Genomic DNA, 15,839 nt, shown 5'->3' on the forward strand with positions numbered 1-15,839 from the left:
GGTTAAGCTCTAGGTAACAACATACATTTCTTCATAAGAAAACAAATCAGGGGGCCAGAGAGATAGCACAGTGTTGTTTGCCTTGCAAGCAGCCGATCCAGGACCTAAGGTGGTTGGTTCAATCCTGGCGTCCCATATGGTCTGTCCCGTGTCCCCCCCCACCCCCATGCCTGACTAACAGGGGCTATTTCTGAGCAGATAGCCAGGAGTAACCCCTGAGCACCACCGGGTGTGGCCCCCAAACAAAAAAACAAAAAAACAAAAAAAAAGACAAATCAGTTTTGTAAATAATATTAGACCCATTAAAGTCTAACAGTCTATCCTTTGTTTATAGGCACCATTGTGGCCAGTAGACAATTAATTATCAACCATTGCTCTAATCACTCATTCCTTTCTTTGGAAACATGAAATTTCCTAAATGAAAGATTCCTTCTCCAGAGAAAGACATTTCCCATTCAAATGCAAATCCTGACACAAAGTTAAAAGTATTGCAGGCAGGCAACTTAGGTTTCTTAAGGAATTATCTTAAAATGAACAAAAGTATGTAATGTGAAAGTCCTCCAGAACTTCTGCATGCTTCTTTATTAAATTAAAATACTCGATTTATTTTTACAACATATCCAATGACTTACAGATAAGGATCCTAGAAACAGTACACGTCTCATAGCAAAAAATATACATAACAATCCTGCTATAGTTTATATAAATGATGAAATGTTTCTGAATATATCTATTTATCTATATATGTACACATATATACTCAGTTTTTGTCTGGAGAATCAGCACACGCAGACTTCAGTCCTTCATTGGCTCTTCCACTTTAGTCTCAAGGACGCCCCAGTTTCAAAGTCTTAAAGAGTAGAACAAAGGTCACCGCTGAGGACATAGAACTGGCTTGATGCACCTTCCTTTGTGAAGGACCAAGTTTGCAGGACAATGGCAGCCTGCCACACAAGGTTTATTGCATGGTCCAATCTCATTCCAATTGTCACAGGTCTTTATGCAACCTGGTCCACAGGTATCGTACACAGCACCATGCTTACACTGGGTAGCTGAAAGAGAGGAGATGAAGGTGAGATGTGAAGAAATGCTCCCTTTAATTTCCCTGCAGCTCAAAGCCATTTGTATAGACACAGACACATGGAAGGGTGGGCATGCCAAGACACAGATACTGGTACCCATTTGATTTTAACAAAAGCCTAGCAAATATCCAACATTCCTCAAACACTTTGTAAATCAACAACCAGAAATAAAAATCAAAGTTGTACCTACTGGGTCAGTGAACATCAAAATAAAGTGAATATTTTTTTTGTCTTAAATACATGTTAGCAAAGCTACAAGAAAATCTATTGGTAATTTAGGGAGAAGAGAATAAAATATAGCTCCAAATAGTTCTTTTAAGTACTGAGTTGTGATACATAGTAATGTTGTATGTGATAACATGAATATTCAAACATATAGAATTACACATTTCAAAGATATTGGAAATCTGTGACATATTCTTAATTGTGGTGGTCTTGTGATGAATTAATAATTTGAGAACAAGTTAGAGCAAGAGTGAATAATTGGGTATGAAACTGGGAAGAGAGAAGAGACTGGGTGATTGGGTCAGGAAATAAAAAATGATGATGTGGACAAAGTATAGCCAATTTACTACCATCATTAACTTAGAGTTAAAATTGAACTGACAAAATTCCGAGTTCCTTACAAATGTATGAATAGATTGGTCGGGGAAAATAAAGAATGCAAACATTCTCAAAGTTCCATGACAGCTTTTCTACTTCCCAGTGACAATCATTCTCTTAAATAACAACAACTCGCGCGCGCGCGCGCGCGCGCACACACACACACACACACACACACACACACACACACACACACACACACACATTTAGAAGACAAACACTTTAGGAAAAACTCATAGCAATCCTGCCTTCATTTGAAGTTGTTCCAAACAAAAGCAGGAACAGTGAGAAATCACCAGCAACTTAGAACTTCTATTCTTGTTTATGCAATTTGCAAAGTCAGACCTGGCAAAGAATCATGTCCTGGTTAAACTAAAAATTAGAATTTTTTTTCAAGTGAGAACACTTACTTTGCATCTTCCATATTATGTATTTAGTTACCACTATACATTTGTGTCTGGTCATATCTAACAAGAAATAGTTAGTAAAAAACTGGAAAGTACATTCTAGGAAGACTATACAAATAATTTGTACTAGCAAACAAAAGACGTGTACATTTGTGTACTGTCTAAAAAGAGTAGTCATTACCACTCACAAATTCTTTCATCTTACTACAAAACTGTGTTGTATAAAACAGAATTTTGAAAAATATCTAAGTATAACCAACTTTTTGATATTTGGTTCTACAATTACCATTTTTACATGGAAGCATACTTTTATTATTAAGCAGAGGTATATTTATCTCTGTATCAATTGTCAACTAAACAATGAATTATTCCTAACCATGTTTCAAACTAATTCACTGTAGCAAGTTATTTACCAATTAAATATTTTGAAATATCAAGCAGAACATTGCTGACATGCCTAATTCTCATTTCTGTTAGACTTTTTGTGCAGTTATACCATAGTTAACATCAAATACAAAATGGCATCACCAAATTGTCTCTCTTTTTTCTAATGCAAATAGAAATTATATATCTTTACAAATAATACTGCTCTTTATAACCATGTTTAATCTCCATATTCCTACACTAGAATGGAATCTCCTTGAGGGCAGATTTTTTTTAATCTGGCCTATGACAAATTCTAGCCCTAACATATTTCCTGTCACACAAAGTATATAAATGATAAAAGTCAGCAATAAATAATAGATCATTAAATGAATATGCAACTGAATACATTAATGTGTCATCTGGAAATTTCTATTAATTTCTCTATCTTCCTCTCTTCCTTTTTCTGCCCTGCTCATATAAGCTATGCTATGTCTCTATATTTGTCTTTTTTTCCAATTAATAAACTGTTTAATTGAATCCTTGTGAGATAGTTACAAAGTTGTTCATTATGGAGCTTCAATCATACAATATTCCAATACCCAGTACTTCACCAGGGCACATTGCTTACCACCAATGCCCCCAGTTTCCATAGCACCCCTTCTCCCAGACTGCTTCTATTACAGATATTTTCTCTCTCTCTCTCTTTCTTTCTTTCTTTCTTTCTTTCTTTCTTTCTTTCTTTCTTTCTTTCTTTCTTTCTTTCTTTCTTTCTTTCTTTCTTTCTTCTTTTCTTTCTTTCTTTCTTTCTTTCTTTTCTTTCTTTCTTTCTTTCTTTCTCTTCTTTCTTTTTTTTTCTTTCTTCCTTCCTTTTTCTTCTCTCCTTTCTTCCTTTCTTCCTTCCTTCCTTCTTTCTTTCTTTCTTTCTTTCCTTTTCTTTCTTTCTTTCTTCTTCTTTCTTCTCTTTCTTTTCTTTTCTTTCTTTCTTTTTCTTTCTTTCTTTCTTTCTTCTTTCTTTCTTTTCTTTCTTTTCTTTCTTTCTTTTATCTTTCTTTCTTTTTCTTCTTTCTTTCTTCTTTTTTCTTTTTTTCTCTTCTTTCTTCTCTTCCTTTTTTCTTTCTTCCTTTCTTCCCTTTTTCTTCCTTCCCTTCCTTCTTTCTTCCTTCCTTCTTCCTTCTTTCTTTCTTTCTTCTTTCTTCTCTTTCTTTTTTCTTTCTTTCTTTCTTTCCTTTCTTCTCTCTCTCTCTCTTTTCTTTCTTCTTTCTTTCTTTCTTTCTTTCTTCTTTCTTTCTTTTCTTTCTTTCTTCTTTCTTTCTCTCTCTTTCTCTCTCTCCCTCTCTCTCTCTCCATTTTCCTCTCTTTCCCTATCCCTCTCTCTTTTCCTCTATTGGACTCTTTTTTGAAAGTAACACCTGCAGGACATTGGAAGAAAAGTGAAAGTGAGGTATAGATATGTAACACCCTAGTTCTCTCTTCTGTGATTATTATGGGCTGCCACATTAATCAAATAAAGTGATCAATAAAGTGAGAGCCATTGTACAGTGGGAAAAATTGCTCGCCTTGCACATAGCCAACCTGAGTTTGATCACTGGCACCAAGTATGGTTTCCTAAGCCCTCTAGGAGTAATCCTTGAATACAGAGTCAGTATAAGCCCTGAGCACAGCCAAGTTCAGGCTCCAGCCAAAAAACTACCAAATAAACAAAGTGATCATTCTCTCCCCCAATTTTTTTTTGGGGGGGGCACACCCAGCGGTGCTCAGGGGTTACTCCTGGCTGTCTGCTCAGAAATAGCTCCTGGCAGGCACGGGGGACCATATGGGACACCGGGATTTGAACCAACCACCTTTGGTCCTGGATCGGCTGCTTGCGAGGCAAACGCCTCTGTGCTATCTCTCTGGGCCCTCTCTCCCCAAATTTTAATAACTTCTTTTACCAGGTTCAAGGTGACTAAAGTCGTGTGTGTGTGTGTCTGTGTGTGTGTGTGTGTGTGTGTGTGTGTGTGTGTGTGTGTGTGTGTGAGACCATTTATTCTATCTTCCCCTCCCTTAGGCTCAATCCTCATGCATGCTCAGTTCTATGTTCTCTCCTGTTTGGATAAAAATCTGACTGTATAATCATGACACTTGCTGTCCACTTGCACTATATTTATTTCATAAAATTAGATTTTTTACTTTCTTCTCCTCCCTTTCCTAATAGATCTGGATAACTAGAGACAAAGGGATTTTTTTTCCATTTTATTTACAGCAATATAGGTAGTGAGTACTTAGAGTAAAGTTGGGGAATTGAATGAACAATGATGCGGATAAAGAAGTGGTTGAGTCAACAGACATTTTCTTCCTGATGTCTCAATTTGTGCTTTTCTGATCATCTCTTCAACATTTTGATGATCCCATTAATGTTCTTTTTTATTTAATAATAGAATAATTTGTTCCCTTACACAACTTTTGTTTGTGTCTTTTAGTTTGTGCCTTTTAGTTTGGAAATATAGCCTAGTACACAGTGATTGTTGTATATTCACAATACCAATGCTATTCAAAACTGGGAAACCCTGAGTTAGACCAAATCTGATAATGAGAACTGGTTGTAGTAGCTTTAAAAAGAAATCCTACTTCCCAGCACAAGTTATTTATTATGTAGTTAGATCAGAAAATTGTTCCAATAAATAAGTGCAGCATTCATGTTTCTGTCACTACAGTAACTTGTCTTTTTGCAGAGATAAAGTACATAATGTTTCCAAAATAGAAGCCTGTGCACAATGAAAGCTCCTACTGTTTCCTAACATCTATCTGGAACCCTACTGGAGTGTTAGGTTACACCATATTTTACCCAAAACAAAGACCATCCCTGGTTCCTTTGTATCTGTTTGTTTACTACTTGGTTTCACCCAAAACAAAGATTGTCTTATATGTAAACCTGAGTGGTACAGGCTCAGGAGAGCCTGAGCTATCTGCCCTTTCTGTCCTTACTGCCCCACCTGAGGTGGTCTCTATACTCAATAAAAACCACAGTTCTGTAAAGCAGCTAGATCGATATGAGATGGAAGATTGTCAGATTACATGTGTTTCTCTCTCACCCTGGTCTGGATCATTTCATGCAGTGGCTCTGTTTTAGACTCATTCATTTGGGCTTGGAGATCAATGTGTGGGGTGGAGCTCTCATCTAATTTATCAATAGCTTGAGGTCATCTACAGGTATTCCATTGATCCATTTCCCTTCTATCTTGACCTCTTATTTGCACTATTCTGTGTTTTGCCTCCTCTCTTTCAGAAACATTGTCCTCATGATTTTTCACTTCTCTCCTGATTTTATTGTCTAAATATAGAAAAATTTTCAGATGAAAAATTAATCACAAAGAAAAAAGTTCCTTCACCTATTATTTTTCTTTGCCCTTTTACCTCCAAACTTATGGAAGAATTTATAGACATCGTATCTCTATCTTCTATAATTCATCACATCAATGACTTGTCTTCCTCACCTCCCCCATTTTTTGGATGTTGGGACATTGGTAGTGTCTAGGGCTTATTCCTGCACTCAGGAATCACTCCTGGTAGGGTTGAGGTACCATATGAAGTTCTGGAAATTGAACCCAAGTCAGCAAAAAGCAGGGAAAGCACCCTACTCACTGTGATGTCTCTAGCTTCACCTGTCTTACCATTTCACTGAAACAGTTACCGACAAAACAGTTATCATTATTCCTCAACAATGTCAGCATCAGCAAGCCTTATGTCCTCATGACTTTGCCACAGGGAAGGTGGTCATCTTGTTTATCTTATATTATGATATTCTTCAGGCTCTTAGGCTAACACATTTGTCTTTTACAACCTGACACTAATTTTCAAATTACCTACAAGACTTCCCCAGGATGGTGGCATAGCTATACATGCAAACTGAGGAAGCAATACTATGGAAAGCAGGAGATCTAAACCACAACAGCCAAACTTAAAAATGCATCTGTCAAGGAGGCAGGCTAGGAAAGAGGAGGTAACCTGGGGATACTGGTGGAAAATCATTGACATTGGTAATAGATTGGTTCTGGAATACTTATTGTATACCTAGAACTAAATTATGAATAATTATATATCTCAGTGTCTTAATTTTTAAACAGCTTCCCTCTAAAATCTCTCCTCTTTTGTGTTGTCATCCCTTCTTCTTTCCCTCTCCTCCACTAATTAAGATTTTTGGTGATAGGAAAGTCACATTGGTGAAGAGGGGTGTGCATTTTATGACTGAAACCCAATTATGAACATGTTTGTAACATAGTGTTTAAATAAATTATTATTTAAAAATTATTTTTCTTATCTCCCAGAGAGAACTTAAGCTCTTCTCCAAAGCGTGATTTACCTTTGAAATCTAAGAATCACTTTTCAAGTTTTAATTCATATCCTTCAATTTTTGAATTCAATTCATTTTTTGAATATCTTCAGCATACTTTTTCTTGCACTCCTTCTCTCACTACTCTTCATGCTATAGTTATTTTTTGTTCTAATCCCCCAATAACAGGGCAGCTCTGGTTCTTGGATAGCGATCCTCCTGAATCCCTAGAAACACTTAAAACTTCATATTCCTCAGTCCCTTTTCTATCTCTGTAATGGTGCCTGGGTAGCTCTAGGTTGAAATGTTTCCTGTAGTTACTATGACTGGCACCACTGGCTGAAGAGCCAACCACTGAGGCATGGAAACATTAGATGAGGGCAGTGTCTTTGTCTTCCATAGTCTGAAGATCTGGCACAGGACAAAGCTCAAAGAAGTAGTTTAATAAATTTATGTCTGTTGCATGATGATTTCACTTAATGACATTCAACCCATCATCCCATTTCTCAGTTGGATTATGTTCAGATGGCCTTGAGCTCATTTTCCATTCTGCTAATTTCATAATTTCTTTTTCATCTTACTTTACCCTTTAGTATCTTTGCTCCCCTTCATATCCTGCATAAGGGTCTTCTAGTCCCCCTCTAATGTTTAGAGAAAACTCAAAAGATCTTACTATCCCCCACCCATATTCTTTCTTTCTTCCTCAATGTTTTATTGACCTCAGGTATATCTTGCTTGCTCTCCTTCCTTCCTTCCTTCCTTCCTTCCTTCCTTCCTTCCTTCCTTCCTTCCTTCCTTCCTTCCTTCCTTCATACTTTCTTCTCTCCTTTTTAAATAATTTTTATTGAATCCTTTGTGAATTACAGGTCCTTCATAGTTGGATTTCAGGCATACAGTGACCATGAATTAAAGCCATTCCCACTACTGGTATTGACCTTCCTCCACCAAAGTTCCCAGCGTGTATTTTATAATTCCACCCTTAGGCTGTGGCTGACAGTTTAACAGACTCATTTTAAGTATAGATTGCTATACTTTAGATCTCTTGATTCTATTGTTATTGACTTTGGCTTGAATATTTAGTTCTGTCCTTTTTGTTAGGTTTGTTTTGGGGCCACACTCAGTGACACTCAGGGTTACTTCTGGCTATGCTCTCAGAAATCGCCCCTGGCTTGGGAAATCATATGGGATGCCAGGGAATTGAACCACAGACCATTGTTCTAGGCTAGCGTGTGCAAGGCAAATACCCTACTGCCTGCACCACTGCTCTGGCTCCTGGTTCTGTCCTTTTTTATCTCCACCAATACTCTTTTTTTTTCTTCTCAATTTTGTATAAACCCCTATCTAGAAGACACAAATAAATAAATAAATAAAATTTAGAAAATAAAAAAGAGGGATAACAGTTTTTGTTTCTGTTTTATTTGTTTTATTTTTGGTTTGTTTATTTGCTTTTTTTTTTTTTTTTTGGTTTTCTTTGCATAGGCACAGAAACCTTTGATGGGGAAATCAGAAAGGAAAAATTCTTAGTCTAAAAACACAGAGTCTCTCTACCCATAAAGCATCCTGTCATAAGATCAAATACAGGCTCTGGATATACAAATGCACCAACCCCAAGAATTTTCTTCATGGTCCCAGGAAAAGCTCTCCTCAATTGTGGTTGTCAAAGTTAGGTTTCTGTAATTAGAGATCTTGATTTTTGCACAGATCCTTTGTTGAAGCTTGGGTGTCTCAAAGTGTTTTCTGATTTTTATCTCACCATTAGGTATGGAGGCAGAAAAACGTGCCCAGACAGCAATTTTTTGCTGTTTTCTAGTCATCAGGGTGTCATATTAACTCACCCTGGAACAAGTCAGTACCAGGATGGACTTAGGGCCTCCCCAGTTAGAAATTTGATTCCTGGTGCTGGTGCAGAAAACCATACTGGTTTCTAGAATAGAATCCAAGGTTCAAGGTTGAAAGGTCAATGTTTGATCTACTGAGGCCTAAGTCAAGTCATTATGACAAATGTTCAGGGTGAAAGGAGCCCTGTTTTATAAAATTTAAGAGTTTCTATCCCTATTAAATAAGAACTTCTTTCTATACAAAAGATTTTGCCATTTTAATGTGTCTGTGCAAAAAGGAGCAATGCCACATGAGACTACTGGTACATATAGGGGTAAAAATATCAGGCTCAACAATCCCTATATCCTGGTCCTAACATGAACTCAGATTCCAAGAAAAATTTATCTTCTAGAGTTTCCTCCTAAGCAGACCCAAAAAGGGAAATGGGAAAGTCGCCTCTACATAAAAAAATACATGCAAGAATTATAATTATTAAGGATATACATCTAAAGAAATATACAAAGGGGGGCCGAAGAGATGACATGGAGGTAGGGCATTTGCCTTGCATGCAGAAGGACAGTAGTTTGAATCCCAGCATCCCATATGGTCCCCCGAGCCTGCCAGGAGCAATTTCAAAGCATAGAGCCAGAGCCTGAGCCTGAGCGCTGCTGTTGTGACCCAAAAACATACACACACACACACACACACACACACACACACACACACAAAGAAAGCATACATGTCTCCTTTAAATCTTTTGAAATAGTTTGGCTGAGGTGTGTAAAATCTAGAGCAGTTTAAACCTGCGACTTGGTCTTGTGAAGTCTGAAAAATGGTTCGCAGAAGTCAGGGATCAGGTAGTGTCCTCAAGCTGAGGAGCCAGATTGGTAAGTGAGCAACAGTCCTCAGTGAAAGAAGGTGGGAGAAAAGGGGTTACATAGGGTGAATCAGCAACTACAGGAGCAGCAACTTCTTCCTGTGCCAAGTCTAGATGGGCCGGAAGACTGTCGTTTCACTTTGTGGCAGGGGAAAGGTTGTGGTTCCTGAGGTGTTAAGATTTCTTTCTTTCTTGTTGATACCCAGAGGATCGTATAAGATGCTTGGGATCAGAGCCATGTCAGTTGTGCAAATGCTATACTCATTGTACTATTGCTCTAGCCCAGTGCTTCTCAATTATTTTCTTTCATGCCCCCCTAGGAAGAAAAAAACATTTTTGCACCTCCCGCGCGACTGTAGATAGTATCTTTATTAAAATATACTTTAACCTGCGAAACAAAAATATATAAACTAATTTGAGCTGATTTTTTAATCAGAGGTGGTGTCTGGATTAATGGCTACAATGAGCACGTTTTGCAATGCATAGCTTTTGAAGCGGTTTTGAAGCAGGATACAGCATCTCTCAGCTCCAGAGACATAAATATGGGGCTTAGCTTCTTAGGACAGTGTTTGCCAAGGTCAAATGCACCCCTTTTATGGAGCTTCACGTGCCCCCTAGGGGATGCACCTCACTATATGAGAACCACTGCTTTAGCCCAACTTCTTTTCTTTAGTGCTGCATTTAGCTTATTAATGCTCTTCTGTAACATGGCTTTGAACACAGGTGTTTTTCTCAAAGATCCATTAGATCATAAACTATAGAAAATGTAGAACTACTTAGAGAAAGACTTATCTTTTCTCTAATATTCTCCTTTATTATATAAAATCTCCATTTCAAATCAAATTGTATCTATAAATATCTTCTGAGTATCTGTCATTTTCCAGTCATTTTCTTTGGCCAATAAATCAAATGTGAATCAGCTAGTAACTCTGACCTCCAGTTATAGGATCCTTGTTATCACCAAGCAAGTGGAAGTGGTAAATTAATTCTATTTTTGTTTTGTTTTATTTTGGGGCCACACCCAGTGATGCCTAGGGTTTACTCCTGGCTATATGCTCAGAAATCACTCCTGGCTTGGGGGACCATATGGGATGCCGGGGATCAAACAACATTCTGTCTTGGGTCAGCCACATGCAAGGCAAAAGCCTTACCACTGTGCCACTGCTCCAGCCCCAGCAAATGAATTCTTAATAAAATGTATAATATATGAGACAATAAGAGCACTGTACAACTATATATTATAGAATTACAAAAAGCATATTGTATTGCTTCTAATAACTCATACTTAATCCATTATTGTCTAACCACAGTTAATGAGAATAAGAGAAACAATCATTATTTGATGTTTTACCCTTTGATGATTTCATCTATTTTTTAATATATAAAATTGATTTCTTAAAACATATATGTGATTCAATTTGCACAGCTATAATTTATAAAGGATTCATTTGGTTAATCTTTTTTTTATAATTATCTTTATTTAAACACCATGATTACAAATATGATTATAGTTGTATGATTACAGTCATGTAAAGAACACCCCCCTTCACCAGTGCAACATTCCCACCACCAATTTCCCAAATCTCCCTCCTCCCCACCCCCCCACACCTGTACTTGAGACAGGCTTTCTACTTCCCTCATTCATTCACATTGTTATGATAGTTTTCAGTGTAGTCATTCTCCAACTGCACTCATCACTCTATCTGATGAGCTTCATGTCATGAGCTACACCTACCAGCCCTCATCTCTCTTGTCTCTGAGATACTGTTAAAAATGTCTTTCATTTTCTTAAAGCCCATAGATGAGTGAAACCATTCTGCGTCGTTCTCTCTCCCTCTGACTTATTTCACTCAGCATAATAGATTCCATGTACATCCATGTATAGGAAAATTTCATGACTTCATCTCTCCTGACGCTGCATAGAATTCCATTGTGTATATGTACCACAGTTTCTTTAGCCACTCGTCTGTTGAAGGCATCTTGGTTGTTTCCAGAGTCTGGCTATTGTAAATAGTGCTGCAATGAATATAGGTGTAAGGAAGGGATTTTTGTATTGTATTTTTGTGTTCCTCGGGTATATTCCTAAGAGTGGTATAGCTGGATCGTATGGAAGCTCAATTTCCAGTTTGTGAAGGAATCTCCATATCGCTCTCTATAAAGGTTGTACTAGACAGCATTCCCACCAGCAGTGAAAAAGAGTTCCTTTCTCTCCACATCCCCGCCAGCACTGCTTGTTTTCCATTTTTGTGATGTGTACCAATCTCAGTGGCGTGAGGTGGTACCTCATAGTAGTTTTGATTTGCATCTCCCTGACGATTAGTGATGTTGAGCATCTTTTCATGTGCCTTTTGGCCATTTGCCTTTGTTCTTTTTCAAAGTGTCTGTTCATTTCTTCTCCCCATTTTTTGATGGGGTTAGTTGTTTTTTTCTTGTATAGTTCTATCAGTACCTTGTAAATTTTGGATATTAGTCTTTTATCTGATCAGTATTGGGCGAATAATTTCTCCCACTCACATTAGTGCCACACAAACTCAAATATCTTGGAGTCAACCTGACCAAAGATGTGAAGGATCTATACAATGAGAACTATAAAACACTGCTCCAAGAAATAAGAGAGGACACATGGAAATGGAAACACATACCCTGCTCATGGATTGACAGGCTCAACATCATTAAAATGGCAATACTTCCAAAAGCATTGTACAGATTTAACGCGATTCCTCTAAAGTATCTTTAGACATGACATTCTTCAAAGAAGTGGATCAAACACTTCTGAAATTCATTTGGAACAATAAAAAACCTCGAATAGCTAAAGCACTCCTTGGGAAAAGAAATATGGGAGGCATTACTTTCCTCAATTTTAAGCTGTATTACAAAGCAATAGTTATAAAAACAGCATGGTATTGGAATAAAGACAGACCCTCAGATCAGTGGAATAGACTTGAGTACTCAGAGGAGATAGCACTCTCCAAACAAGTGGAAGCAGAGATAAACAGATGGGACTATATTAAGCTGAGAAGCTTCTGCATCTCAAAGGAGATAGTGCCCAGAATACAAAGGCCACTCATTTGGTTAATCTTTTATTATTGATTTTTTTTTTTTTTGGATTTTGGGTCACACTCAGCAGTGCTCAGGGGTTACTCCTGGCTCTATGCTAAGAAATCGCTCCTGGCAGGCTCAGGAGACCATATAGGATGACGGAATTTGAACCACCACCTTCTGCATGCAAGGCAAACGCCTTACCTCCAGGCTATCTCTCTGGCCCCGGTTAATCATTTTTTTAACCAGGAGACAACCGAAGTGGTTCGAATTAATCACGAATTTTTTTCTCAAGAGGGTACTTAGGTCACAACTGTAGGGTACATACAAATAACATCACAACTACACAACATCATAGTGTGTGGCTTTGTGACCTGTGAAACTCAACTTCCCTGACCTCCAACAGGATGTGGAAGGTTAGAAAAAAATTACTTTATTTCTTAAAGTTTCTTTTTTGGATTTGGATCAATATCTGGCTGTGTTAAGGGCTCTGTGTTCAGGGGTCACTCTTGACAGTGCTCAGAGAACCCAGTGGAGTGCTGGGGGTCAAATCCAGGTTGGCTTCATACAAAGCCAGTGCTTTAATACCCATGCTAACTCTCTAGCCTAGTCTAAAATTTTATAGGAGACATTCAGTTCATAATGGAAAAGGTTGGTGTGTGTAGTTAGGTCAGAGATGCTGCAGAAAAGAGAATTTGTAGATAAAAATAAGATAGAAGCTGACCACAGAAGCTAGCAAACTATTTTATGTGCCAGAAGATACAAGGACACACACTTATATCATACATGTACACATCACACATAAACACATATAATATGCCCACAACAGCACACTTATCTTGCACATATCATTAACATATTGTATCATATGTAATAACTCATCACTAAATTTGTTTATTATTATTTTGTTCATTTTACTGTCTTTACACAGTTAGCCTGCACCAAAAGTCATGATAGTGTTTAAAATTTAGACAAGATTCAAAATGTGCCTTGTTTATTCAGAGATTCTTGCCTGGTGGCTTCTTATTAATTCAACCTCAATCCTTTTTGTACTAGAAAATTTCTCTTCTCCCTTTTATGATGTTAAGTACTATCACACATTAAAAGATCTGGGGCCAAACAAGTGAAGAATATTCTTAAGTTTTTCATTATTACAGGTAAATTGGGAATAAATAAATTGGGAATAAATGCTGTAGGTCTCTGTAAATGTATTTCTCATGTACTAATTATCAGGCTGTGATGTGTGTGTGTGTGTGTGTGTGTGTGTGTGTGTGTGTGTGTGTGTGTGTGTGTGTGTGTGTGTATCTATAAAAGTTCCCTACAGCTTCATGGTGCCAGGGTTATTCTTCATTCAGATGGCTCAACTAATTTTAAATGGTAAATGAAACCTTTCAGGAGCCATATTACTTTTCCATTAGAAAAGTAATTTTAGTTCCTGCAATTCAGTTCCTGAAATCAAGATACTAAAGGTAAAAGAGCTAATCTTCACAGTCTGTACTAAAATGCAATGTATCAACTGAAACAGGGCTAAGTAGAGTTCAGAGTATATATTCTAGATCTAATATGACCCTAACAAAAGTACTATCACACTAATAAATGAATGAGTTGTGCTGAATTCTCCAGGATACCAGTATAAATAGAAAGACTTTTGCTATATGTATTTTAGTGGTCTCAAAGGAAAGAGAAATCCACTTAGCAAAAGGGAGCTAAGAGTGAGTTCTGGAAGACCCAGGCCTTCAACAACACTGACTTATTTTATAATCTAGTACAGATGTGATAGGTTAAAAGTGAGCCAGTCATTCTTGCCCTTCAAGAACATCATCCATACTATGTGAATTATTTTTATAAAAAGAAATACTCCTCCAAGACAGAAGCACTGATAGAGAAGCATTCTGGCTGGAGCAAGTGAATTCACATAGGAAATATGAACTTGACTTTGCAGAGAAGTGCAAATTCAAAAAAAATTGAGGGGGGAGGAGCTTTGGTGCTCCTGTAGACACAGATTACTGTCTATTTTAAGAGCCAGCTGGATGATGCCCTAGTATATCCTAAATCTCCATCAGCCTACTCCCCCAATGCCAACACAATAAATTCACCAGTTAACTAAGTGGTTATAACTCTGACTTTAGGTCAGAATCACTTACATGGGTTCATATGATGAACAAGGCCAAGTAAAGTAGGTATCTAGGAGATAAATCCTGATTTATTTTTAAGTGCCAAAGTAATTAATGCCAATATCTAGCCAGGTGAATAAACACATATGAATAAAAACATAGTGAACAAACACAATGACCACACACTCTAAACTGAGCTCAGAGATATTCCCTATAACCCCACTCCTGATTGTAGACACTATTTTCCATCAATATTGACACTCTAGATTACAAATAACATGGACTTCCTTCTTTTTGTTTATCAGAATTGAGTTTATTAGGATTGGAGGGACAGAGAAATTAAATTAAATTAGTAGTTTAAAGTGCCTTAGATGAGATCTATTTGTGTTTGATCCCCAGCACCACAAGGTCTTCTAAACACAATAAAGTGTAAACCCAGGGCACTGCCACAGCCTCTTGAACACTATTTCTGTAGCCTACTTGCCCTCCCATAGAGAAACAAAAATCGTATCAAATTTTGCAAATTTTCATTTCTTCATTCCTGGCAAATAAGGCACTTTACAAATAAAAGTGTGCCATTCCTTAAAATAAAGCTCAGACATTCATCTTAGAATTTAAATAACAGTAGCAGCTTCTATGAATAATGAAGAATCTTCTGAGATAGACAATCTTCAAATTCAAACACATATTTAGCGCCAATGCATTTAAAACTGCATTGTAGAAATTACTGTAAAGTTCCAGAATATATCTAGACTTTGAGTCTTCTCAATATACTAATGTTTTAATTTAATTCATCATCATTTTTCACTATTCTGATCCATCTACCTCCTGCCTGGTTGTCTGTTTTTACTTTTGCCCCATCCAATATATTCCCTAAGAAGCTACCAGAGGAATATTTGAGAAGCAGAAAAGAACTTGCTTAAAATCTCTGAAGGGCTTCCAGTACTCTTGGTATAAAAACCAGGCTCATTCTTAAGACCTATAAAGATGTGTATCAGGTGATTCTCCATGCTGCTTGATCCTCATCTTGTGTCCTATTTTCCTTTTTTGCTATCCAGCTCACACTGTGTCTCTCATTCAAGAGAGTATGGTTTCCACTTCCTTGCAGCCATCAAAAATGTTTTTATTCTGCAGATTCTGTTTGTCTTAAGTCCCTTCCATGTTTTGGGTTTCACTTTGCTGAAATTATCACCCCTTTTGAGAAGTCTTTATTCCATTTCCATC

The 15,839-nt window shown here is 37.3% G+C and overlaps 1 protein-coding gene across 1 annotated transcript in view; it reads right to left on the bottom strand.

The window, feature by feature from the left end:
- Nucleotides 1-270: 270 nt before the first annotated feature.
- BMPER (BMP binding endothelial regulator) overlaps nt 271-15,839 on the bottom strand; it is a 375,585-nt gene continuing 360,016 nt past the window's right edge. Inside the window, exon 15 of the mRNA XM_049784999.1 lies at nt 271-1,052. Coding sequence (XP_049640956.1) covers nt 871-1,052 — 182 coding nt within the window. The 3' untranslated portion in view covers nt 271-870. The remainder of the gene's footprint in view (nt 1,053-15,839) is intronic.

Source organism: Suncus etruscus, chromosome 12 (assembly GCF_024139225.1).
Source record: "Suncus etruscus isolate mSunEtr1 chromosome 12, mSunEtr1.pri.cur, whole genome shotgun sequence".
NCBI classification, from domain to species: Eukaryota; Metazoa; Chordata; class Mammalia; order Eulipotyphla; family Soricidae; genus Suncus; species Suncus etruscus.